The sequence below is a fragment of the Condylostylus longicornis genome, unplaced genomic scaffold (genome assembly GCF_029603195.1).
Source record: "Condylostylus longicornis isolate FDR11 unplaced genomic scaffold, ASM2960319v2 ptg000083l, whole genome shotgun sequence".
In the NCBI taxonomy this organism is placed as follows: Eukaryota; Metazoa; Arthropoda; class Insecta; order Diptera; family Dolichopodidae; genus Condylostylus; species Condylostylus longicornis.
This window is the reverse complement of record NW_026578051.1, coordinates 2,672,410-2,699,233: the sequence shown is the minus strand read 5'-3', so window position 1 is coordinate 2,699,233 and position 26,824 is coordinate 2,672,410. Positions and strand designations below refer to the sequence as shown.

General features: G+C 24.9%; 1 protein-coding gene across 1 annotated transcript; it reads left to right on the top strand.

Annotated features, from left to right (window-relative positions):
• Nucleotides 1-1,320: 1,320 nt before the first annotated feature.
• LOC129613327 (uncharacterized) lies at nt 1,321-26,812 on the top strand. Its single transcript, XM_055527325.1, has 3 exons — nt 1,321-1,379; nt 22,714-23,082; nt 23,189-26,812. Exons 1-3 carry the CDS (start codon nt 1,356-1,358, stop codon nt 26,753-26,755), a joined length of 3,960 nt encoding a protein of 1,319 aa, XP_055383300.1. The 5' UTR covers nt 1,321-1,355; the 3' UTR covers nt 26,756-26,812.
• The last annotated feature ends 12 nt before the right edge of the window (nt 26,813-26,824 follow it).

The following is a 26,824-nucleotide window of genomic DNA, read 5'->3' as shown; positions in this document are numbered from 1 at the left end:
GCCTTTTGAATAACATATTTTCCAATTTAATTATGTACGAGTATAATATTATACTAATATAAGAGAATTTTTAAAAGAGCATAAGTAATAACAAAAGAATTTTAAAGCCGATATCATTGTAAAAAAATCAATGTTTAACAGCATACCATGTCACATACACAATTTTCATACTCATTTTCGTATATGCTATATATGTATAACAGTATGTATAACAGTATATTCGTTTTGCATTTTACGGAAATCCATTTTGTACAAAATAAATTTAGTTTCAATTTTTTTTCTATTTTTCTTGTTTTTGCATTTCCTTTTTCATTTTTATTATACAAACTTTTATATTGGCGTTGTAAATGTTTTTGTTATACACTTAGAAAGTGATAGAGTTTTGAAATAATTTACACACACTTGTTATTTTGCTATTTAAGAATTGGAATGATAAAACTGAAATAAAACAATTAACTTGCATTCTTTATGTAAAAGAGTGTTATAAAAACTAAAAATAAAAAAAAAGGAGGGGGGGGAGATGTATGTCAGAAAATAGAAAATAAATTTTAAAAATTGTATCCTCGTATAATATTTGAGGCATCATAATAATATAAAAGAATTTTCATATACGTTTATACTTTTTTTTTCTGCTGCAGACTTTGCAAGCTTAAAATTCAACAAAATCTCTATCACACTCAACAAAATCTCTATCTCTATCAATTAGTATTCGGACAAAATTTAGTTTATGTATTTAAAACAGTTGTGAAATTATGTTATTTAAAAATGTAACCAGTTACTAGTTTTTTGCAAAAACTTAATTCAAATGATATTGTTTGAAAGTAATGTCAATTCCCAAAATTGTCAAAATAATTTGTTAAACAGTGTTGGACAAAATTTTCGGGCAATATTGATCCCGAAAATCGGCCTCCTATTGAATCAATTCTGGGAATTCATTTGCAATTAATTTGAATGTCTTATTGCTTAAGGGCTTTGGTAGACATACAATTATTAGTTTTGCAATTGAATACAAATTATTTGCGCACATAAACTGTTTGATTACTTAATTGTATGCTATCATACAATTGTAACAAATAAGCAATCAAACATTTGCCGAACAAAAAATTGCATGTCTGTTAAGGCCCTTTAATGAATGTTTTCATACAATAACTAATCTTTATTGTAGCGTTACTATTAAAGAATCCTCACATATAGTTTGTTATTTATTATTATAAAAATTTCATATTAAAAATTAATTGTTGATATTAATTATAAATTTTTAATAATTTCACAAAAAAAATATTTATTTAATTTAATTTTTTCATTGTATATTTTTAGAAATGCAGAATGGTTCTTTACGAGGACCCAGGGAAGATATGCTTCCAAATACTGTAATTCAGGTAAATATAAAAAATAACAGTTACATTAAATATTACATGAATAGATATTAATATAATCTTGCGACATTCGTTTATAATTTTACATTTCAAAACAAAATGCTTTAAAGGAGACATACGCTTTAATTTAATTTCTAGATATATAGATGCACGTATGTATGTAGGTAGTATAAATTGTGTAAACAAAATATTTTAATTTTTTACAGATTCTTATATATATATTAGAATATTTCAAGAGGAAAACAATTTATTTAACTTTGTTAACTGCCATTTAACTATTTTAATTATCTTTATAAAACACTGTTTATTACTGTGTAGTTCTGACACAACAACAACAAGCTATTGATATTTTATGTCCTTTTCAAATTTAGATACAACTGTAATGTATAAGCATGCTAATATATTGAGTCAATAAATACAATGTAAATTTTAAAATTTATTTTGTTTTGTAAAATTGTGTTGCCTCTCTTTTATTTTTCTTTCATTTTGGTTTTTCTCTTTTTAATGTCATTCAAAATGTTCTTTCTTTAAGAGATGTTTTTTTTAAATATCTTATTAAGAATTTTTACCTTATTCAAGTTTCTCTTTTAAGTCTTTTGTTTCTCTCTAATTAAATATCTGTCAATGTCAATTATTTACATGGAGGTAATCAATTTGATCACCATATTTATGTAAATGATACTGCAAAATAATTAATTTTAGAAAAAAGAAGTTAGAATTGTGTTACTTTTTGAGAAGAAAAAAGATCGAAAAGTATTTTCAATAATTTTACAGAATTTTGTTTTGAAATGATTTTGAATAAAAAAAAACAAAAGATGCCACCTGTTTCGGTGTTTTTGAAAAAGAAAATGATTTCTTTGATTTAATAGGATCAACAATAATTAGTAAAATGTTACTGAATCTGTTTAATATTAAAATTTTGTTAAAAAGACATTTGAATTAACAAAAAAATTTAATTTCTATAAAATTTGCAAAAAAAAAAACAAATTCTTAAATATCAATTTGAATCTTAGCTTTGGTTAAGCAACGACATCTACATCGTATAAATCGCAAATGAAGTCACAGTAAACAACTTATTACGATATACTACTGAGGGCTTTAGGTACTTAGCGTCATTATATGTTTTTATATTTCACGCATCGTTACCACAACGTATTTAAAGTGAGTTATGTATTCTGTTTGATTTTGATTGTAAATTTTGTTTGTTAATTTATATTATTGATAAGATCAACACTTATACAATGTTATACAATATTTCAATAAAAATTTTAAGTGAAATTGGAATACACTTTATATGGCTATCAAAATAAGATATTTAATAATTAATTAAATAATAGATAATTTAACAATCTACATTTTCATACATGCAACAAGTATAAAATTGCATAGATATAGGGGCGCTAAATCATACTGCTATTATGTACAATCCTTTTTTGGTACAGTTAATTAATATAAAAAAAATTGTTTTTTTTTTGGGTTTTGTTTTCTCCTCATCCACCCATAAAATAAAGAACTTTCAATTGAATTCATGCTTTTCATACACAATTTTTATCTTTTCAAAGGAGTGATTATAAAAATTTATTTAATCAGCCATATTTACGAAAATGCGTATAGAATCACTTTAAAGATGTTAAACTTGTGTACATTAAATCATTTAAGGCTTTCATTTAAAGCAAATACGTGTAGATTGTATTAATTTCCTTATTTATTTAAAAAATAAGCAAAATATATAAACAAATATGGTTGGCAACAGTTTTTGCTATCATTGAATGATAGCAATTTTCTTTTTTTACTATTTTCTAAATATAAAATAAACAAATTTTTTTTTTCTTTTGCCTATCTTCGATAATATCATTTGTTCTAATTTCTTTTTCCATAAAAGTTAAATTATAAAGTGCAAAAGTTATATATTGAAATAGTGGACCAGAAGTAGTATAATGTTGTCGAGCAAAAATAAATAAAAAAAAATGTGTGAAACAATAAATTCAATACATAATTGAACACAAATAAGTTGACACTTTATTTTAGAGGCTTATCTGGTTATTTATTTATTGTACATATGGTAAAACAATTGGTTCTTATTGCATAAATATAGTAATTTTCTTTTATTTGTTATCTCATATTGAATCAAATACATGATTATTTTAAATAGATCAAAGCTTAAAAGTGATATTTTTCGCTATGATCAAAGTAAAAAAGCAATTTTTATTAAAATTAAACAATAAATAATAAATTTCAAAAAATTTAATAATATGTTTAAAAAAAAAAATTTATATGAGAATACAGAAAATTTAATCTTATACACAAACCAAATTTTAGCAATAAAAACAAATTTATTTTTAAAATCACATAAAATCAAAGAGGGCGGCGTTTTAGTTACTTTTAATAATTAGAACGCGTACATTAAACATGTGATCATCCGTTTTGACAGTGTGTCACTTTGGTACTCTTTACATATACGAAAAAATTTAATATTAAGTCTACGATAAAGAATGATGACTGTTTACACATTAGATTTATGTCAAAATTTAGCTGATCGTTTTTCGAAGCTTCCATAAAAAGTCAATTATCACCATTTTATTTTTTAAAAGTCTGACAGTAAATCTTATAAGAAAAGAGCAATTATTATTATTTGTCACCAGACAACGTCTGATATTTAACAGGGCTTGCTTGTAGCACTTTTATCAGACTCAGATTAAATCGTAAATTTTGCCGTATATGTAAACAACAACTTAAAGACGTTTCACAATTTTTAAACTGATACATATTTTACTGCGTCTTGACGCAAATGCTATAAGCTAATCTGGCAAATATACGCATATTGCGCCTATTAAAAATTCATTTTCTTTTTTTCATCTTAATAAAAATTTAAAATTCATAATAAATTAAATTATTTCAATAATGTTCAATATATATAATATTTTAAATTATTATACATAAAAACAAAAAAAATAACAATTTTTTTTTATTTGATTTTAACTGTCATTGATAGAATAAAGAGAAAAATATAGAAAATGGAACATTCAAAATCACTAAGTTTTAAACATGATGGTTAATCCACACCCCACGTATTTTTAATTTTTTTTTAATCTTTTATTTTTATTTTAAATAATGAGAAGAAAATCAAAATTCATTCGGATCGGTTGTTTTTGTTTTCAGTCGAAACTCTTTATGTATGATATAAAAAGAAAAACGTCAAAAAAGAAATTATGCGTGAATTAGCATATTTCATTTGCGTTTAATTTGAAAATGTAATAAAGCATAATGAAAGAACAATAACAACAACAACAACAGCAGCAGCAGCAGTTAGCGCGGTAACAAGAACCATACAACGACAGTCACAACAACAATAACATAGCAATAAAATTGTATAATATTTTTCTTTTATTTGTTTGTGCTTGTGTTTTTTTTTTCAAGCGTTCCTTTCAGATTCTTTATTCTTTTTAACTTTTATAATAATGTTAACTACCAGCCTTAGCATCCACCCACAATAATGTTGTATTATTTTTTTTTTATTATTTGCTTTTCTTTAAATGTTTATTTATTTTTGTGATATTTTTTACTTGTCTTGCGTCTACTACTTTTTAAAGTGACACGGTTTGAGTAGCATGGCTCTTCTGTACTTATTTTAAGAAAAAAAAACACAAAGAAAAGAAACCAAACTTTTTATTTTCAACATTGATGTTTTCTAATGAAATTTCTGAGTTTTTATTAACAAAAAAATTGAATTTTTATTCGAATTCAACTTTTACGTGTAGGTTTTATGTTTATCTTTTATACTTACACTGTTTTTTTTTATTCAATTCGTATGCTTAATATAAAAACACTCACTCGGAGCAGTTAAATAATAAATAGGCCCCCATAACATCTTTTTAAAGCGAATTAGAGAAAAAAATTTTGATTTAGTTCTTTTTTTTTGTTTCTCTTTATATTGTTTCTGATTATTTTTATAAAATATTTTTATAAGAAAATAAAAGGGAAAAACAAGAACATAACCTATTAATAAGATCAATAAGATGACAAAATATTTTGTTAATTTTCATGTCAAAAGCAAAAAAAGCTATTTAAAGAATAGAAAAAAAAGTAGGTACAAAAAAATAACACAAAAACCTCCCAAAACTGGTCTTAAATTAATTTTTTTGATAGTTTATTTACTACAATATTATTTAAAGCCTCCATGTGGAACTTTATTCGAATTGAATTTAACTTAAGAATTAAAATTTATTGAAATTTTTGTTTTTTTATTATTGTTTTGTTATTAAAATTATATAAAACTGTAAATTATTGAAAAATAAATTGAATATTTTTATTTTTTATAGTATTATTATTTTACAGTACATTTAAAAGTTCTAATACGCCAAAATATATTAAAAAATTCGAGTATATATTAAAATTTCGTACGGTTGACTAAGTAAATAATGAAGTTGGAATACTTGAATCATAGCTACTTAGTGTCATTCAAGACTTTTACAACAAATTTTCTCAGCAAGGGGAATGAAACGTATGTCAACCATTATAGCAAAAGTCATCGTGTAAACACCGGTGTTAATCAGAATCTTGACATATTTTTAAATCTATCTGGTTTCACGCCAACTTTTTCTTTCTTTGATCTGACAGGAGGATATTAAATGAAGTGTAAACAGGAAAAGTTGCGAAAAAATTTACATTGTGTCACAAATCGGACGCAGCAGATTTCCAATTACCTCAAGTATAAATTTTTGACAACTGACATTTTTTTTCTCAATTTGAATGGTCAAAAATTTCATTTTATGTAATCGGAAATACCGTTTGAAACTATGAAAAACAAATGTAGATTCCCATATCATTTTAATATACTTTTGACATTTTCATTAATAAAAATTTTGTTTGTCAAAAATAAATTAGTAAATTTTTAAAAGTAAAAAGTACCAAATTAAATAGCTCATGCTATAATAACAAATTTACTTAATTTTTTTTTAATTTTATTATTTTTAAGAAGTTGACATTATTTTTTGGAATATTTATAAAAAAAATTTTAAGTAACTATAAGTTAATTTTTTTTTGACATTTACTAGTAAAGTGATTTATTTGAATATTTAGTTTTTAATATGGAATGCACGTAGACTGTAATTTACGGTATGAAAAAAAGCTACGGTATTTGCAGAACGCCTACATATTTTATTTTTATCGAACTTTATTGAAAGGTGGTGGATGATGATGTTTTTGTAATGTAAATGAAATTTGTTGAGCACGACAAATATTTAACGTTTCCACACTAAGAAAAATAAAGTTTGAATATGATAATTGATTTTAATAGAAATATTTTAGATTATTAAATTACAAAGCTTAGTATTTTGCATTGTTTATTTAAATAAACTGAAATTGTTCTATTGTGTCATGTCAAAGCTACCGCATTTTATTTGACAATAACTATTATTAATAAATTTCAAGGCAAAAATTTTTCCTTTACTTTTACTGACAGTTTTAGAGCAGGCTCAGATTTTCAAAGAAAGTTTTAGCTTCTGCTAAAATTTTTCTTACTTATCTAATTTTGTCAATTCTAATAACGAGAATTGTTTTATTTTATTTCTATCCATTTAAAGTCTTATTGAAATTAATTTAAATTCGAAAAAAAATGAAATCTGGTGATTTTATGTGTAGGTGTTATACACAGTGTCACACATTTGTTCATTTATTTATTTAAATATCACCCATCTGTAGCTGAAAATAATATTTTAAATATGTACGAGTATGAAAGATACGTTGAAACTTAAAAATTATTATTAAAAAATTTTCAAGCTATAAATTTTATAATTTTATTGATTTAAATGACAAAAAATTATTATTTTTGTTTTGTTTCCCTCTTTTTTTTTTTGTAAAGTGAACATTAAGTATGACTTAATATGACATTCATATGGAAAGAAATACCAATAAATTTGAAATAGATAAAAAAATGGGTTTTTTTTAGGTTATAATTTAATGAAACATTGTTGTGTTAATGAATTTTTAATAATAATTTTTATTACATTAATAAATTATTTGTAATAATTCTTTGACAATTATTACTATTAAAGGTAATATTCAAATTAAATTTGTATTATAAATTAAAGTTCATTTTTATTTTGAGAAGAGAATAAGAAGGTAGTGGATAAGAAATATTATTAGGTGAGAAGTTGTTAGAAATTTTAAAAATCAATAAAATTTAAGAAAATTATTTTTGTTTAAAATCATAAATATTACTAGATTATTGCATAATATTAAAATTTTTGTAATATTTAAAATAAGTTTTTGCAAAATAAACATAAAAGTTGAATATGGTAACTTAAACAATTATAGGAAAACCAAATGTTCTGCTTCAAAATCTTAATCTATATGTACATGATTGTGTGTAAGCAGATTTAAGTATGTTTTAGATTTTTACAACCGGGGTAGCAGGGCACCCATTTTAGAGCCTCCATCTTCAAAAAGGTGTACTTCTACACTCTCTCACAAGGAGTACTGAAATATCCTCATTTTCCCCACAGAAAGCAATTGCATCCAGGCTCACACTACCAAGATGTCCTCTAAATTACAAAACAAAGTTGTAAATTTTATATATTGTTGCTAATAAACGAAAACCACTCGCTGAATAAACAAAAACCTGCCGAATTATACATCATTCGACAATTATGTAATTCTTACTTTAGCTGCGATTTAAATGCAATTTATTAAATGTCATTTTTATTGCTATTACATTTATATTTTGTATATAAACATTGAAAATCAATTTTTCTAAATACTTACTTTAAAAAAATTATTGTATTCTCAAAGGATAAAATGTTTAATTTCTTGTTTTATCGCTTTTTCTATACGTTTATTACTAAATAAATAGCAATAATTGCAATTATTTTATTTTTTACTATAAAAAAAAATTCATTATTATTGTATGTGACCCATAAAACAACTTCAACATTTATAGCATAACACCATTATAAGTTTATTAAGAGAAAACTGGAAGTTTTCTTTATTAACAAACCAAATATAATTTTTTTTTATTTATTTAATATTTAACTTAATATAAATCATTTCTGACTTAATTAACTGAAACTGAATTTACTAAAATTGATGAAATCTATGTTAATAAATATTTATCCATAATCATGTCTACGTTATAGACATTAAAAGTGCATATTTGACAACTGCTATTCGGATTAAATTGAATTGATTTTTATTTAAATTGTATTAAGAAATTATACACCAGGGAATTATGAAAAAAGAAATGTATAATTTTAACATTTATTTTAGTATAGATAGACTATAAAAACACATAGAGCTTTGAATATAGCTTAGACGCACATACTTTTTGTGTGTACCAGACAAAAAAGCTGCGATTCACCTATGACAAGTCCATCAACTTTCCATATCTAGAAATTTATATGTATATGTACAGAGAAAAACCGAAAATATATTCGATAAAACTTGTCTACACCAGTAATTATTATTACAGTTATCCACCTTTAAAGCACTATACAGTACAATTTTATAGAAAGTAAAATTTTATATTAAATTATATCAACAGTAATCATAAAATTTCACGACATTATTAAAACAAAATTAATAATTGAAATCGACAATTGTATGTGCATTTTAGGTGTGTGCTTAAATAAACTAAAATTCTGTCAACATTTCATATTTTTATTTACATATATAAGCGCCACTACTTCAAAATTATAAGTGATAAAAATACGAGTGATACGTAATCGTTATCGAACATGAAATGAAAGATATGATAATATTAATTACATTAGTCATTATTATTTTACAACATTTTCAATAATAATTTGCATATTCGAAATTCTAATTAATTAAACATTTAAAATTTAAGGGTGCGTTTTTAAAATGCATTTGTGCAAAAAAAAAAATATTTTATATGTTCATAGGTTTAATATTGATTTATGACCCAAACAGTTAAACGTATATAAGTATTTATGACCATAATATAACTCGTACTAAATTTAAGTGTCCATATTTTGTATACAAAAATTAATGAATATGGTTATACACTTTTTCAAGGTCAGATCTTTTCGAACTTTAATACCTCACACAATATGACTTCTGCAATTATTTTCGAATTAAAGTTGTGAGTAATTCTTTCGTTATCCATATTCATAATCATATTATCCTAGTACGTATATGTTTACGAAAATTGTCTTCCAATAAATTCGATTTCCAAACTCTCTGTTTGCACTTTTCTCCATTTAGTATTTTTGTCAAAAGTACATTATACACATGAAATTTCCTTAAAGTACATTTTTGCACATAACTTCCTAAGAGCTTGAAGCCTAGTCAAAATGATGTTTGAACAAAAGTTTTAAAGCTAAAATAGACGATATTTGCAACGGCATGGAATTTTCCTAGTGACATATTTTCGAAAAATTTGACTGAACTATGTTTATATTAATTTTTACTTATAAGGTGCATTTCGTACCATTGAATAAGTTTTTTTTTATTTTAACAATTAAAATATTTATTTTTTTTTTGTTCACTTACACAAATATATTTAGAATCCGAATAAAAAGTTTAATTTTCAACTTTTATTAAAAAAGAAACTGTCAAATTCATTTTCGAAAAAATCGCCTTACTTATATTTTTGTTAAATACCGCTGTGTAATTCAACTATAAATAAGGCAAAATTTTCTATTTATATACTATTTTTTTTTTCCTTTTAAAATGAGTACATTATGATTTATTAAAAATTACAACATTTAATTAAGATACTTAAAAAAAAATAAGATTACGCGCCATATCAGTCATATTAATATCAACTAACATGTGTATATACATGTGTATTATATAAAAGTAGTAAAAAAAATATAAATGGCGTTTTTGTGGAAAAAATGGTGCAAAAATATTTAATTTTTTATTTTTATTTTTTCTTTAATCTTTAATTACTTTATAAATTAAAAAAAAAGTAAAAGAAACATAAAATTCGACGTGTCGCCTGCTTTTATATTTTACTCAAATCTTGCGGTTAATTAACAAAATAATTTCTCATTAAAACTGGTTCAGTATATTAATGACAAGCATGTATGTATGTACATATACAATACAACGGCAGCTCTAAAGCACATTTGTAATATTTGAGTGTTTTTATTTTGTTGGTTGAGATTTTGATGGTTTATGTGCGATATAAATGAATGTTATGATTAATGTGATGAAAGTCTCATTATCAACCATAAAATAAATAAAAAAAATATGAAAAAAAAATTAAATAAATAAAATTAAAAAATTTCAACAAAATTTCAAAGAAAAACAAAAAAATTTTTTTTATATTTTCTTTCCTGTAGTGTTGTAGCCAAAATCCTACACAGTTTTGGTGTTTTAACTTTTTTTCACCATAATGTTAGCTGGCATTTAGCTCATGTATATGGTCTGCACGTTAATAGTATATAGGTTTATGTATTTATTTTTCCAATAACCATTAGCACTTATTTTAAACGCTTGTGATACTTTTTAAATTATTAATTTCTGTTTTTTTTATTTTAACTTCTTCCTCTTTTCATCATTATTAAGTACATTTTTTTCAATCGTGTTTGCTCTAAAATTATATGTATTTATGATTTTAATTTTCTTTTTATTTGCTGGTTAATCCGGTACATAATTGAGGTTGTATAGGAAATTTTTTAAATTTTTAGTGTGTCACAGACGAAGTATTCGACCGAAATAGTGATTTCAGACAGAGCAGGGTTGCCCCAATATCATTATGAATTTTAAGTATGTTCCATGTATAGGGTTTAGTGATCATTATATTTAGGTACATATCATAGTATATCGTTTTTAATTGGATTTAGAATTTTGTTTACCATTTAAGCACTCACATTTCTTAAATAATGAATTTTATTTATTTAGGTCAAATGAAAGTCAATATAACACTTATATTAATACATCCCTGAATTGAAAGATCACACTCTTTTGATTACAATTTCGAATACAATATCAAATTTTTTAAAGAGTACAATAATGTACCTGTATACTTTTAGTTACATGAAACTAAAATTTATCTTCTTCTACATTTTGTTATAGTATTTATTTATAATTACTTTGTACTTTTTTGTGCTCACATATAAGAAATTTTAGTGTTTTAGTTTATTTTACGTAATTAAATTTATTGAGCAATAAAATACTTTTAATTTTACGTTACAATTTTTTTATAATCTTTATTTTTTACAAATTTCTTTTTTTAATTTTTAATTGTACTGAAGCTGAAGTTTTATTTTATTTCAAAATTGTGTTATAACAAAATAGTGTTGAAAAATAACTTTAATCTTATCATATTTAGTTTTTTAGGTATTGCAGTGTAAAAGAATAAAAAAATATTTAAAAAATTTCTCGAAAAATCTCAAATAAAAAATGTTAATTACTTTAACCTTGATTAATTACTTATTTTTCCAAAGAATAAACTTATTGTTGAAAGTAATCAAATATTTGTTTTATATAGAATGAAGTGTATAACAATAAATTAAAGTTCAATTTGATCATATCTTAAAATGTCTGCAAATATATTAAGTTTCATTGATAATAAATCAGATTTTAAAATGTCATCTAAATTTATAAAAATGTAATTAAATCGTGCTTTTAAAATTTTATTAATTATTTTATTCTTATATTTGTGAGTTACTTTCAATACATATTTTTATTGTATACAAAATTGAACTATAAAATTTTGACATTGATTTGCTGAATGAAATGCGCAGAATTTTAAAATAAAAGTTGTCAAACTTAAATTAATAAGTTGAAGAGCCGCCAATGAATTGTCATATTATTTTGTAATCAACTTCACATGTTTAAAATTATGACAATATTATTATTCCCATAAGAAATATTTGCTAAAACTTTCAAAGAGCTTTAAATGAAAGCGCATAGCTGAAAAAGAAAAATAAAAAATTTCAATGCTTACAGATTATATTAAACGAGTTCGATTTTTGCCAATAATAATTGTGAAAATAATAATAAAAACATTTTATAAAAGAATTAGTTTTAATGTTTTTTGTTAAAATTTAATTATAAGTTTTTTTTTGACTTTCCTTCATTATGATTTTTTTTCTTTTTTATCGGACTTAAATTTCATCATTCATTTGAAATTTTAACACGTCCTTTTAATCAAATATGTGTATATATACAGCATGTATAAATATATATGTATTTATAACAAACACTTGGCTAAATTTTACATAAACCAAAGTAGCATGACTGGTATAAATTGATTCAACAGAGTTATTGTTGAGTGATTGCATTGTGAATGTTTATCATAAGAAATCAAAAGCATACATATATCAAGAAAAAGTAAATAAATCAAACTTACACATTTATAGGTACATACGTATGATACACTTGTTACTTATGTCTATATAAACGTCATATAAAATAAATTATACAAAGTTTCATTTAATTCTATAACCTTTGAAAGAGTTACTCAAACTATTTATGAATTTTCGTTTATGCAATTATATTTTTTTAATACATATAATTAAAATTAAATATTTTAAATCGAAGTTTTTTTTTCAATATCGCACAACATTAGTTTTTCTCCATTTTAATATTCTTCAGAGATGGCAATACGAAAAACAACATTTTTATTTGTCAAACTCTCCTTATTTTAGCTTCACTCTTTTTCTATGAAAACATAATTATACCACTAGCTATCTATATTTTATTGTATATCCATGGTAAAAGAGGATATTAGATGATACATATAGGTGGCAGCACTAAAAACAATTGGAAAATTAATTGACATATTGCTGAAATTCACCATATGCAAATATTATAGCAATTAATTATGTACACAGATTTAATGACACATTATCTTAAATTTCTTAACGAAATGTGTATTCTTCTTATGTGTCGAACTTACTGCAAAAAAATAAATATAATTCCTTTAAAAGGTCCCTTTTAATATTAAAATTGAACAACCTTATTCCATATTGCGAGTTTATTAACATTAAAACATATTATACCTTTTACGCAATCACATGAAAAAAAAAACAAACCCTGATGATATTTGCAAGATCACTACGCGTATATTATATGAACATTTCTAATAGAACTAAAATTAATGATGCTATGGTATGACGGCGCAAAATTCTAACAACATTTTTAATTTTACTTTTTATACCCGTACGAACGTATGTTCGAAGGGTATACTAAATTTGCCTTACCGTTTGTAACGCTAAGAAATAACGGTGTTAGATATAGACTCAAGTGTATGTTTTTGATCAGCGTCAAATTCTGAGTTGATTTAGCTTTGTCTGTCCGTCCGTCCGTCCGTCCGTCCGTCCGTCCGTCCGTCCGTCCCAACGATAACTCAAAAACTAATTGAGCTAAGTTCACCAAATTTTCACAAATGATTTATTGTAGTAAGTGCCAGAACCCTATTTAAATTGGACATGATCGGGGTACCGGTTCGGGTAGCTGCCATACAACTTCAAAATTTATTTGGCTATATCTCAGAAACTATAAAAGTTATGGTATTGAAATTTCACACAAACGAATATATTAGTAGGGCCAATGTGTCTCATAAAAGTCGTTGAAATTACTTGGCTCCTTCTGGTACCTGCCATACAACTTCAAAAGTTATTTGGCTATATCTCAGAAACTATAAAAGCTGTGATATTGAGATTTCACACAAGTGAATATATTAGTAGGGCCGATGTGTCTGGTAAAAGTCGTTGAAATTACTTGGCTCCTTCTGGTACCTGCTATACAACTTCAAAAGTTATTTGACTATATTTCAGAAACTATTAAAGTTATGGTATTGAAATTTCACACAAACGAATATATTAGTAGGGCCAATGTGTCTTATAAAAGTCGTTGAAATTACTTGGCTCCTTCTGGTACCTGCCATACAACTTCAAAAGTTATTTGACTATATCTCAGAAACTATAAAAGCTGTGATATTGAGATTTCACACAAGTGAGTATATTAGTAGGGCCGATGTGCTTGATAAAATTCGCTAAAATTTCTTGGCTCTTTCTGGTAGTTGTCATACAACATTAATAGTAGTTTGGCACAACCAGTATTTTGAATAACACATAGTACTGAAATTTTGCATAAATTAATATGGTAATACGGCAACTTAAAGTCATAGTCTGCCCCATAGTTAGTTATGGCACATTATTTATTCGCACATAGGATAACAAATTCGTACGGGTATCACAGAGTTGACAAGGTCAACTCTATTTTTTTTCTCGTTTAACATATTCTTGTAAAATGAAATTTTTTATTTTAATTTTTTGTAATATGCTCAATTATTTCCGTATTTTTGTTTTTTCTTTTTTGAGGCTTTCTCAAAATAAATATGTATACGTAGTATATACGTACTGTATACGTAGTATATACGTAGTGTATACATGATTATTTAGTATATATACGTTATAATAATGATATTACATTTACAATAGTCGGTAGAAACAGAATTTTTTTCTATGTATGTCAGATATGTTTAACAAGCCTGTCTCAATTAATGACTCCATTAAATTTTTGTTATTAAATCATATATACAAAATTAAAATAGAATAGTTATTACTACATATATGTATATATACATTATTTAACTCACCATACGCTACATAATTGTATAATATTATACCTGGTACACATGTACATAACATTCTAGTATAAGAATAAAATGGTCAATATACTTATAAGTATCATATGAAAATGACTATAATATGTGATTAAAAAACCATTAAAATTCATTCATCACTCATATACATACATATATGTATGTATACATTTTAATTTTTTTATCTTAATCATTACAAAAAACTTCTATTTCCATATTATATGTATATTGTGCATTTCAAAAGGGGTGCTTGTTCCTCAATTACCAAATTATCTAAATTTTAAATTCGGAAACAAAAATTGAGTTTTTATTATGCCCATTGCAACGCTCATTGAACCAATGGGGAAAAATTTTTCATCCTGAACGGTTATTATTTACTTCTTTTTGTTAGAATGCATACGCATACGTTAAAATAAATGAATACATTATGTAGGTATTTTATTTTTGAAACACACTGTATACGTGACATGTTTTTAATCGTTTTTACTAGTTACAAAATTTCAAGGTTTTTTTTCCAACTTTTAAGTGTAATTCACAATTTTAATTTAAATAACTTTATAGTTCTTCCTAACTAAAGGTCACAGAGTGCTTGTAATCAATGGATTAAAATTAAGTCGCAAATTTTAAATTTAGACAAAAAGCCACTGTCTAAAAATTTTAATTTTAAAATTGATTGAGTTGAGTTCAATTCAGTAGAGGGCGTACGAGTTTCGTTCTTAACCCAATACAAATACCCAGAACGGTAAAATCAGTTGTTCAGTATTTTGGGAAAATAGGATTCTATACTATTTTATGGACGTCCGGTTTAATTCGCGGCGGTGATTTCGTTTCATTCTGGGCAGTCCCTTATATAATGTGTATTCTATATGAATTTTGACATTTCGCTACGGAAAATCGCTCTTGTTCCGTTTTCTATTTAACACTGTTTTACAATTGGGAAATCTTTCATTTTGTACTTGACGTTAATAGCCAAAAAATTACGAAAATAACAAAATAAATCCAACAACAATGTTTAGATACATTTTAATTTTTTTTCGTCAAATTTAGCCTCAAGCTCTGTTTTTTTTGTCTGATAAACTCTTCTACTTCTATTTTGTTTTTTTGTTTTTGTGTTAGATTGAAATTTTGTGATATCTTATTTCAAAAAAAAACAAAAAGAATCAAAAAAAATTACAAAAAATAAAAATAAATTAAAAGAATTTATGTGTTTATCTATTAGATACTTCTTAAATCAGCGGGAGACAAAATTATATAGACCATAGGGTATTGTTGAATTATATATAGTGAATTAAAAATCAAAATATAATATGTGAGCTTATAAATTTTACCTTCAACAAAATTATATATAGAGTGTGTTATTGTTGTTATAAAGCACAATACTGCTGTGTGTTCATATTATTTTTTAATAAAACTTTTTAATCATATTATATTCCAGTGCTCTCAAAATAATTTTCAAATGTTGTTAGAACGCAACGCCGTATGTTATGTTAGATTGTTATCAACTTAAATAGATTACCTATAATGAATTTGTGTTTATTCGAAAGTTGGTTATTATAATTACATGATGAAATGAAGTGCATGCAGAAACTAATTAATTCCAATTTTTAATATTGCGAGTTTTAGTGCGAATTTAAATATTCTTAATTTCCTTAGTTAAATATTAGTTTCGTATTTATACGAGCATTTAAAACATGTGTGAATTGAGTAATTAAAGTAAAAATTCTGCAAACACATTATTTCCAGAAATATAAGTGATTCAAGCAACATAAACTTCTGAATTCTATCACAATATTTCATAGGTAAGTGAAGAAAATTTCGGAAACGGTTAATTATCTCTTATAATATTCGGTAAATTTTGTAATTTTAGGTACAAGAAAGGAAAATTGTACAAGAAAGCAAGTAAAAATTCTACAAGTAAGAAAAATAAAAATCGAGCAGATTTTTTCATGAATGCTAGATATGCTAGATCGTAACACTTTAAGTTCGCATTATAGTAAGTGTAATGCATCTAATTTGATTTCGCAGGCTTTATATGCCTCACATATTGACGTTGAACGCAAAACAAACGCAACATGCTGATATTTAATTCATAATGTATTTTATAACTACGTTTTTAAAAATATAAACATATTATGGGGCACTGATCTTTCAAAATCACCACAATATATTTACATGTGCACACATCTATATACATAATAACAGCAGCATATTATTTATTTTATATAAATCATACAATTTAATTATAAAGTTATCATTTTCGAAAATTATGAAATATGGATTGTTCACTTTCAATTTCAGATGATATTCATAAATTATGAATGTTAAATATACGATATTGGAAACCACATGAATATTAAAATTCAATAAAAAAACAAAAAAAAAAATTTCAAATATCCATTATATAAGATTTCATTAATGATTAAAGATCAATAAAATGACATATTAAAGCATGGCATATTTTGAACGGAGATATAAACTTGCTCATTGAAATTTTTAATATCGCGTTTTTGTAACAGAACTGACATAACTCCAAATTTGAACATTAGAGAAATGTTGGAATTAAAATGTTTTTATCGTGATAGCATTAGGACTCTTGCCATAAGCACAGTATATCATGATATACATATACATAGTTTTGTGTTCATATACTGTATTTGTGTTCATAAATAAATGTTGCTTGGCTAATTTCTTCAACAATATGACTAATATCTGCAATATAGCGAAATTTATATGAGTAATATTGCGTTTACGAAAATCTCTATTATTTTATATTGCATTATATTTTCAAGCTAGAAAAATGAAGTTTTTACACAAAAAAGAAATGTTTTAAGCGCTGATTTCTGTATAAATAATTCTGTGTAAATCGTTATTTTTGAGTTATGTCACTCTTGTTGCATATGAGCGATATGTAAAGTATATAAGTATACAATCCTATATTATCTCTAAGTTTGTATAGTATGTTAAGAAAGGCTTATTTTTGAATAAATATTAATTTTAAAAGAAAGAATAATGGAATCGTGTGCCAATAATTGTTTTCATATGTATACATTATGTACAAAGTGAATATATATATACATACATATGTATTATACACACAAATTTACTATACTTTCATAAATAATCATGCTATTTAGCCATCTCTTAGAGATGTCCAATTTATAAAAAAAAATTGGTTTTGGTATTCATATAATAAAAGTTGAAAAATTAATAATCCTTAAAAATTCGTGCTTTTATTTATTTAAAAAAAAAAAGAAATGGAATAGATATAAGATATTCTAAGACAATGTATGTATATATGTATGTTTGTTTATCTTTGAAGATAAGTAAAAAAAAAATTTTTTGTTAATGGTACTTCAATATATTTTTTATGATCATAATTGGGTCTTTTTACATGATGACGTGATCATATTTGAACAGCAAAATTTTATTAAATAATAATTCATCTCGTTCATTTTTTTTTGCCTTTAAAATTTCAAATATGTGTCTAATGGAATTAAAACTAGTTGTGATCGGAAAATTGTTATTATATACATATAATATAATAGTAAAATAATTGAATTTACTATGTTGCATACTAGTTTTAAAAATATTATTCTAGTTTATATGGTAGAAAGGAATTTAAATACATGCTATACATGCTATTATTTCAAATTATATTTAATATATTTTATATAATAAAATTGATGACAAATTAAGTATATTTTGAAAGGAATTGTGTGCCAGTATCAGAATAAAAAAAATAGAGAAGATAAAAGTTGAATAATATATAGAAATTTAATGTTGAATTTTACTACAAGATTGCCTGTTTGAAGGAAACAAGAACTTGAAATTGATGAAAAATTATTTAAGATTTTGAAATTAAATCGTTTCGTATAAAAAGTATCTAGAAATTTAAATAGAATACTCTACTATACCTACTAATACAACATTGCAAAGAATCAATTCTTTAACTTTTAAGAAAATTAACTAGCATACAGTAATATTGAATGCAAACAACCTTAGTTTTAACATATTGTACATGTAAGAACAATTTTCTAAAGTTCTTTTTGCAAACTATACAATATTATGTCTTAATCATAAAATCAACTACAAAATTATCAAATACAATAGTTAAATTTTAAACAATATTTACAAACAAAATATTATAGTAATTACAATTTGATTGAACAATTAATACAATTTCTAGAGTACAAAATTTTCATTCTCAAATTTTCTACGTCTTTATAACTGCGAACACATCATCCTTACACATATAGAGACTCAATATACAATTTCCATATATATAAATACATCAATACATATAACTTTTTTAGTATTTAATATTTAATTTTAAAATTTTATAACATTTAATTATCAAAATTTTCAAAAAAAAAAAAAACATTAGTAATTATTGTAAATTTAATCAACAGAGAAATAAAAGATTCAAAATCATGACTTTGATAAAAACAATTTTCACGTTTAACACGAATTTAAAATAAAAATTGTAAAATTTTATAAGTTTAAATACCTATACATATTATATATCGTGCATTTTAATCATAATAAATAAATGTTATAAAAAGATTTACGCGTATGTCACGATTAATTAATTTTATTTTTGTTCTTTTTTAAATTTGGCTCAATATCGGATTATCAATAAAGTTAAATTTGAATTTAATGGAAATATTTAAATTGAAAAAATTTAATAAAACGGAAGTAATATAGGTACTTAATAATAATAATTTTCGTATTAAACTTATTAGAATTTTATAGTTCAGCCACGATCAAATTTTTAGTAGATGAAATTATAAAATTCTTTTAAACTTATTCTTTTATATCTAATTCTAATTAAACTTAAATTATGTAGAATTTCTTGATAAAATTAGTGTTCTAGCTCTTTTGGAGTTGGTATCATGTCATATTACCAAACAATTTCCTTGATTACTCAAAACTAACCTAAAAATAAAAATTTATTAAATCAAAAATTTTAGATATTTAATAAGTAATTTTTAATGCGTATTATCACAATTTTTTATTATTCTGCAATCAACAGTATTAATTCATTCTTTTTAGGCTCCAAGTTTCTTTACTTGACTTCTCCTGTAACAATTACAATTTTAACAATATTTTTATCTTTTCCAATCTAAAACGAAAAAAAAAGAGAAATAAAATTTATTGTATATAATCAAATGTAATAAAGAAATTGTAAAAGAAAAAAAACAAAAATTTTTTTTTTCTTTTCTAACTTGTAAAAATTTTTGGAATTAATCTGACACAGATTAATTTGAACAAACAATTAAATTGGATGTTTTGTTAAGATTTTATCACAAAATTATTCTAGCATTTATTTTTGAAAAAAAAAACTACTTGTCAGTCTGAATTATTTGCTTTTTTTCTTCGTGTTTTTTTTCTTCTTATTTTTCCTAATTTTTTTTTCCTTTTAATCGATACGGCTTAAATTGATTTTAAAAACATTTCAACTGTTTAATTGTTTAATAGAAAAATAAATAGGAAAAAAAGTGAATATAGAAACACACTTTTTTATTAACTTATAAAATGAATAGCAAAAAATAATAAAAACACTTTAATTTTTCTATTTAATTTTTTGACAACGTTTATTTTTTTTGTTTTACGGAATTGAAAATTTTTTTAATAGTTTTTTTGAATATTCAAGTTTTTCACAACAGATGGCAATATAATCAAAGGTAAATTTATATGCGTTCCATTTACATGTTCAAGATACTTATGAATTTAATTGCTTAATTTGTAAATGAACAACTAAACAGATCATCTCTAATATAGTTTATTTTTAATTTTAGCTACTCATGAGGAATTTGAGCTCGTTAATGAAACGATTATGAATTTTATTATAAAACTCTAAAAATGCAACAAATAAATTTATTTCTATTATATTAAATTATATTTTGTTATTATATATTTTAATTATATTTCGATTTCATTGATTATATTTGCAATACATATTGAAATTCGCAAATGATAGAATAAAATTTAGAATTTTGATTTTAAATTAAAATATGAAAATCTCAAAACGCCACTTCAACTATTTCGGTTAATATTTACTAAGCTATTTAATGTACTGAAAATTTCAAATGTCATTTTACGCTTTCTCTTCCATACACATATATGTACTGTTACTGTACATTCGTTCAAAGAGAGGAAGAAATGTTTTGTTTGAGGCAGAGACGGATTTTAAATAAAATTTAAGCTTAACAACTTATTAAACTATGTAAATGAAAATATCACTTATAATTTATCATTACATTACTAATATCTGTATAATCTGTATAATCAGTAACTACTGTCAAAAATTTGAAATAAACATATATTCAATATCACATTTATTTAACCAATAATATATGAATTTTTCATTACTCCTAAAAAAAAAGAATATTTCGAAATATATTAAATTCACAATATCAATTTTAAAATTATTTTTAAACATTAAAATATTACAAGTGTCAAAAATTAGTATGTTACCTTTCAAATATCCGGTGTCATTCTATGACAAAACAAATATTCAACATTCTGCAATGACATATTAAATAAAAAAATATTATGAAAAATAACCATAATTTATTTTTAAACTAGATTTCCATATTAAATACAAATAAATCAATTTCAATTTTTATTTTCAAAATCATTTTTACACATTTTAATATAATCAATAAATTTATATTTATTAAAATATAAAAAATTTATTTTTAACCGAAATTGATAAATCATAAAATATGTAGTTTACGATACCTTTATTACAATGTACTAATTGAACATTAAATATGATAATTAATTAATAATTCAGTGAAATTGCCTACGCATATTATTTGCAACCACTGCATAAGTACGTACCATTTTTTTGCTAATTTTATATATGTGGTGAAAACTTTGTGTGTTCAACTGGATTACAAAGTGAATAGTACTGCAATAAAAACTATTAATTAAATTCAATAAAAAATTTTATTGACATAATTAACTTATGTTTTAAATTTGAATATTTAGTTTATCAAACTTGTAAAATTCTTATGCACATTTTACATTTATGTATGTATGTGTATGAAAATTCAGAAATAAAATTAATAATTTCAATAAAATTTGTTTTATTTTACAAGTTGTTCTATTCGTTTATATACGAGAATAATAAATTAATTATTTATTTTTAATAAAAGTATGCAAAATTTTTTATTGTATTTTTTATAGTAGTTTAAAAAAAAAAGAAAAATTATTTGATTTTTATGTAGGTACCGTTAATCTATAATGATTACAGTAGTTGAAATTTTTATGTTAGATTGTCAACATTTTAAAATTGAAAAGCAAAATTTGCATTTATGATTTTTAAAAATTTTTCAGAAATAACAAAAATTTATTTCATTTGTAAAAAGCAACTTTAGAAAAATTGCAGTTTTAATTGGCTGATTAATATCAAAATTTCTGTTTCATATTTAGAGTCGTTAAAATTAGCTTACTCCGCTTTTTTGTATTCTGGAGGACAATTCCTTGAATCTTGTTGGCTAAACCTAAAAGTGAAGAAACGCTTATCAAATTTGAATGATTAAATAATAGAAATGAATTGTGAATTCAAGCAAATTTATTCTACTTGATAGGTGTAGGGGAATATGACGGTCAGAATGTGTCTAATTTCAAGTTAAATTTTAGTAATTAATTGATGTTTTAAAAACCAATGCTACAAGTTCCAATTTAAAATTTTTATGTTTTCGTAATGCAAATTCATTAAATTTTTATTTTTTTTTTTTTGTTTTACAGGAGGATGATGGTAGAACCGCACTTCATGAAGCGGCTACAATTGGTGATGAAAAAACTCTTCAAACTTTATTAAATGCTGGGGCGAATCGAAATGCCAAAGATAGAAAACATGCAAATACACCATTACATGAAGCTGCCTGGAGGGGTTTTAGTCGAAGTGTAAAACTTTTATGCTCTTTACCACCATTACCAAAAAGTGTTAAACAAAAAAATGGTGTAAATGAATCACGTGGCGCATTACATAGCACATTGTTGGGAACTCGAAATGGTGGAGGATTTTCAGCGCTTCATTTAGCCTCGCAAAATGGCCATAATCAAAGTTGTCGTGAAATATTGTTAGCTGGAGCAGATCCTGATGTGCAAAATAATGTAATTTACATTCATATATACATACATATATTTTTTTAAATAATTTTTATTAAACAAGTAATTTAATATTTATTTTATTTTTGGTTTTTTCTTTATTTTATTTTAGTATGGTGATACTCCGTTACATACTGCTTGTAGATATGGACACGCTGGAGCTACAAGAATACTAATTTCAGCTAAATGTGATCCAAATAGAACAAATTTAAATGGCGATACAGCTTTACATATAGCATGTGCAATGGGCCGAAGAAAACTTACAAGAATTCTTCTGGAAGCTGGGGCAAATCCTGACATAAAAAATGCTCAAAATGAGACTCCAAACGATATAGCATTTAGAAAAAAATTAACAGAAATAATTGAAATTTTAAGTAGTCCTATAGAAGTTAAGCATGTGAAAACGGAACGGGACAGAAGTAGTAGCAATAGTAAAAGTAATAAAGACAGAACTGATGGTAAATCAATTTGTCCTGATAAATCCAAAAATCAACGTTCAGATTTAGTCGCGAACCCAGTTAATTGGTCACCTTATGGATGTCATTATTTTCCAGATCCGAGATCATTTCCTGCACCAAAATTAGATACATTACCAAAAGAACCCCTAAATGCTGGTGAGCAATATTTTTTAGATTTAGCTGGAAATATTCGCAAAGGTCCCGTTGGTGTTGGAAACACTTGTTATTGTGGGCCATTTTTCAGGCATATTGAAGAAAGAATCAGTAAAAACAGAAAAAGTCTCAAAAAATATGTTCATAAAGCTACTGAACGTCTCGATAATAAAGTACAAGCTTTAGCCTTAAAAACTGATGATCAAATTGAACAACTTACAAAATCTATGTTAGCAGATAGGATAAGATGTGATGGACGTCGTTTACATTTAGAGCAATGGTTAAAACGGGGTGACCCACATAGATTGACGACGGGTGGTCATCATTCCAAATCTAGGAAGAACGCTGAAAATGCTAACACGTTGACACGTTGTAAAAGCTTGGAACTTTTAGGAGAACATCAGGAAAATTTTAGCAAAATGCCAAATTCAAAAAGTGTTGAAATTTTGGATGAAACACAAATAATAATACATCGTGACGCTGATCATCAACAATCTAACGAAAATATTCATAATTCTTTAATTAATAACCGAAAAATGAATCAAAATAGTTCGGAGAGAAGTCGAAGTAGTGGTGATCGAATGGAATCAGGACATCTGTTTAGTAAGACTGGACCTCAGAATGTTTCCCAAAGATTAGAGCAGTTATTAGCTAAAACAAACGAAATTTTAGAAATGGAGAAAAAAGCTCGTCGACGAAACAAGGAAGCTCTTATTCCAGTTGGTCCCAACATTGTAAACTCTTCAAAAAAGAAAGTTGGAAAAAATTGTACCTCTTTATATAACCCTGACATTACAGAGAAATTAAAACATTTGAATTTAAATAATCCTTCGCAAAATTCTCAAATCAAATATCCTAATTTAAATAATTCGAATAAAAATCAGGAGTATATTGAAAATGCAATGAAAAAAATAACTTCTTCACTTGCTAATGAGACAGACGAGGCTATGAAATTTGGCGATGGAACAAGTAAATCATTTAGTCCAGATGTAGATATTAAAGATTTTCCTATAAGCCAAAAAGAACTGGACAGAAAATGTGATCAGGAACATGAAAAATCTAGTATCTTAAGCAGTAGCTCACATAAAAATCCAAGCTCTATTGGGAGTGGGTATATACCGGACTTTAGTCAAACATACAATAATCAGTTACGTGTTAGTCGAAATAGCAAGTCTGGAACTAGTGATAACTCACATTCTAGTAAATTAACAGCTACCCAAGCAACACACGAACCTAACACAGATATTCTTGAAAATCCTATAATTAAACCAAAGGAAGGAGGCGACGTTGCTAATAGAAAATTCAAAAATCTTATATCAGCTTTAAAGAAAGATTATCATTCTACAAAAGATGCTATCGAATCACAAATCAGGGCACAATCTATAGAAAATGCATCATCTGAGGAAGAAGATGAGGATGAAGATGAACTGTCTATAGATCATTATGAAAATGAAGAACTTCATAATTTGGAAAGTTGTAGTGAGGACGATGGTGATGTTGATGGCAGCGACTACAGACATCGTGATCATTTTTATAACCCGAATGAATTAAGTGAAATTGATTCCAAAGCTTTAAATTTAGGTTTCTTTAAAAATGATTCATTTCAAGATGTTATATGTCAACCTATAGATTCAGTTTCTTCTGAAAATCAACATCGTACTACACAATTTGGGCTTGCAGACGAAACATCGCCTGAATCAACAAAGACTAATCAATTAAATGAATTCAAGAAAAGACTGTCAAGTGGTTCGAACTGGAAAAGCCAGATGTTAAGAAAAACTCAACAGATTTTAAATTTAAATGGATTTGGTAATGAAAATGTCAACGAAGATCCCAAAAATAGTACAAATGGAATAGTGAAAAAAATTGAAATAAGAAATAGTGAAATAAAAACTCTTAAACCCAATCCAACAGGAGCATTAAAGCGATCTAAAGTTCAAGAACTTGTAGCCAAAATACAAGGTAAAGACTCACAATATATAGCTGAATCACAAAAGAATGGGCATACAGATGAAAATGACGAAAATTTTGAAACGGATCATATTTATCAGCGTTTACCTTCTGCTTACAACTCTAGTGAAAAAAAAGATAATCCTAATTTTAAGTCTGATTACAATTGTGGAAAACCTCATTTTCAAGAGCAAGCTCAACAGAACTCTACTCAACATTTTGTTCATTTACAATCAAATTTTGAAAATAATTTAAGGATGTCAAATTCTGGTGAATTTAACTATAATCCTAGAACCATAATACCCAAAGATGCTTATTTTCATGAATTACCAAATAAAAATCACTTACGTCCAATATGTGATAAACTTCCTGAAAAGCAATTATTAAATTTTTCATCTAACAGTCCTCGCACAGCTGCTATAAATGATAACTATATTCACAATGTAAGTCCAACATTATTAGCAAGCAGAACAAGAAATCCTCTACCATATAATATGACAACTGGTGATTATTCAAATATTTCCCAAATTGGACAAGATTTATGTATAGAAAAATCTTCTTACCGTAATTATACAAATTTGTTACCAACAGAGCGTACTATAAATCCAATTGTAACCCATATACATCAACATAAACAAAATATGGCTATACCAATGCCCGCTGTTAGACATTTTATTAATCACCAACATAACCAGCAACCTGATAAATTAATAGGTATTAAAAAATTTGTACTCTCATCACCATCCTTTGATTGTGATTACAATCCAAATTCAAATTATGGTCAGACACATTCATCTGAGCAACATCTACAATCCCAAGCAAAGCAACATCAGCATTTATCAGTATCAACTGATATAATTACCCCTGAACAAGCTCAATTTGAACGTGATTTAAGTAATGATTCTGGTTTTAGTACAAAAATTGGTGGAAGTTCTTTAGGACCCAGTCCAAGTCTATCTGGTAATAATGACTATTCAATAATTCAAAGAAACGGAAGTACATCAATATTACACAATCATTCCAATGTTGCTTTAATTAATAATAAAACTAATAATTCAAATTTAGATGGTACCAATAATATCCAATGTTATATTGGAAACACATCCAGTTTGGTATGAAACAGAAAACTATTTTAAAAACACAACATGGGTACATTTTAGTTTTACAAGTGACAAAATTTGAATCCT

What these genes read in the sequence shown, in the direction of transcription:
- LOC129613327 (XM_055527325.1), top strand. Translation starts at nt 1,356, where the DNA reads ATGCTTCCAAATACTGTAATTCAG. An exon ending in TTCCAAATACTGTAATTCAG is followed by an intron (nt 1,380 to 22,713) that starts GTAAATATAAAA and finishes TTTGTTTTACAG; the next exon opens with GAGGATGATGGTAGAACCGC. An exon ending in ATCCTGATGTGCAAAATAAT is followed by an intron (nt 23,083 to 23,188) that starts GTAATTTACATT and finishes ATTTTATTTTAG; the next exon opens with TATGGTGATACTCCGTTACA.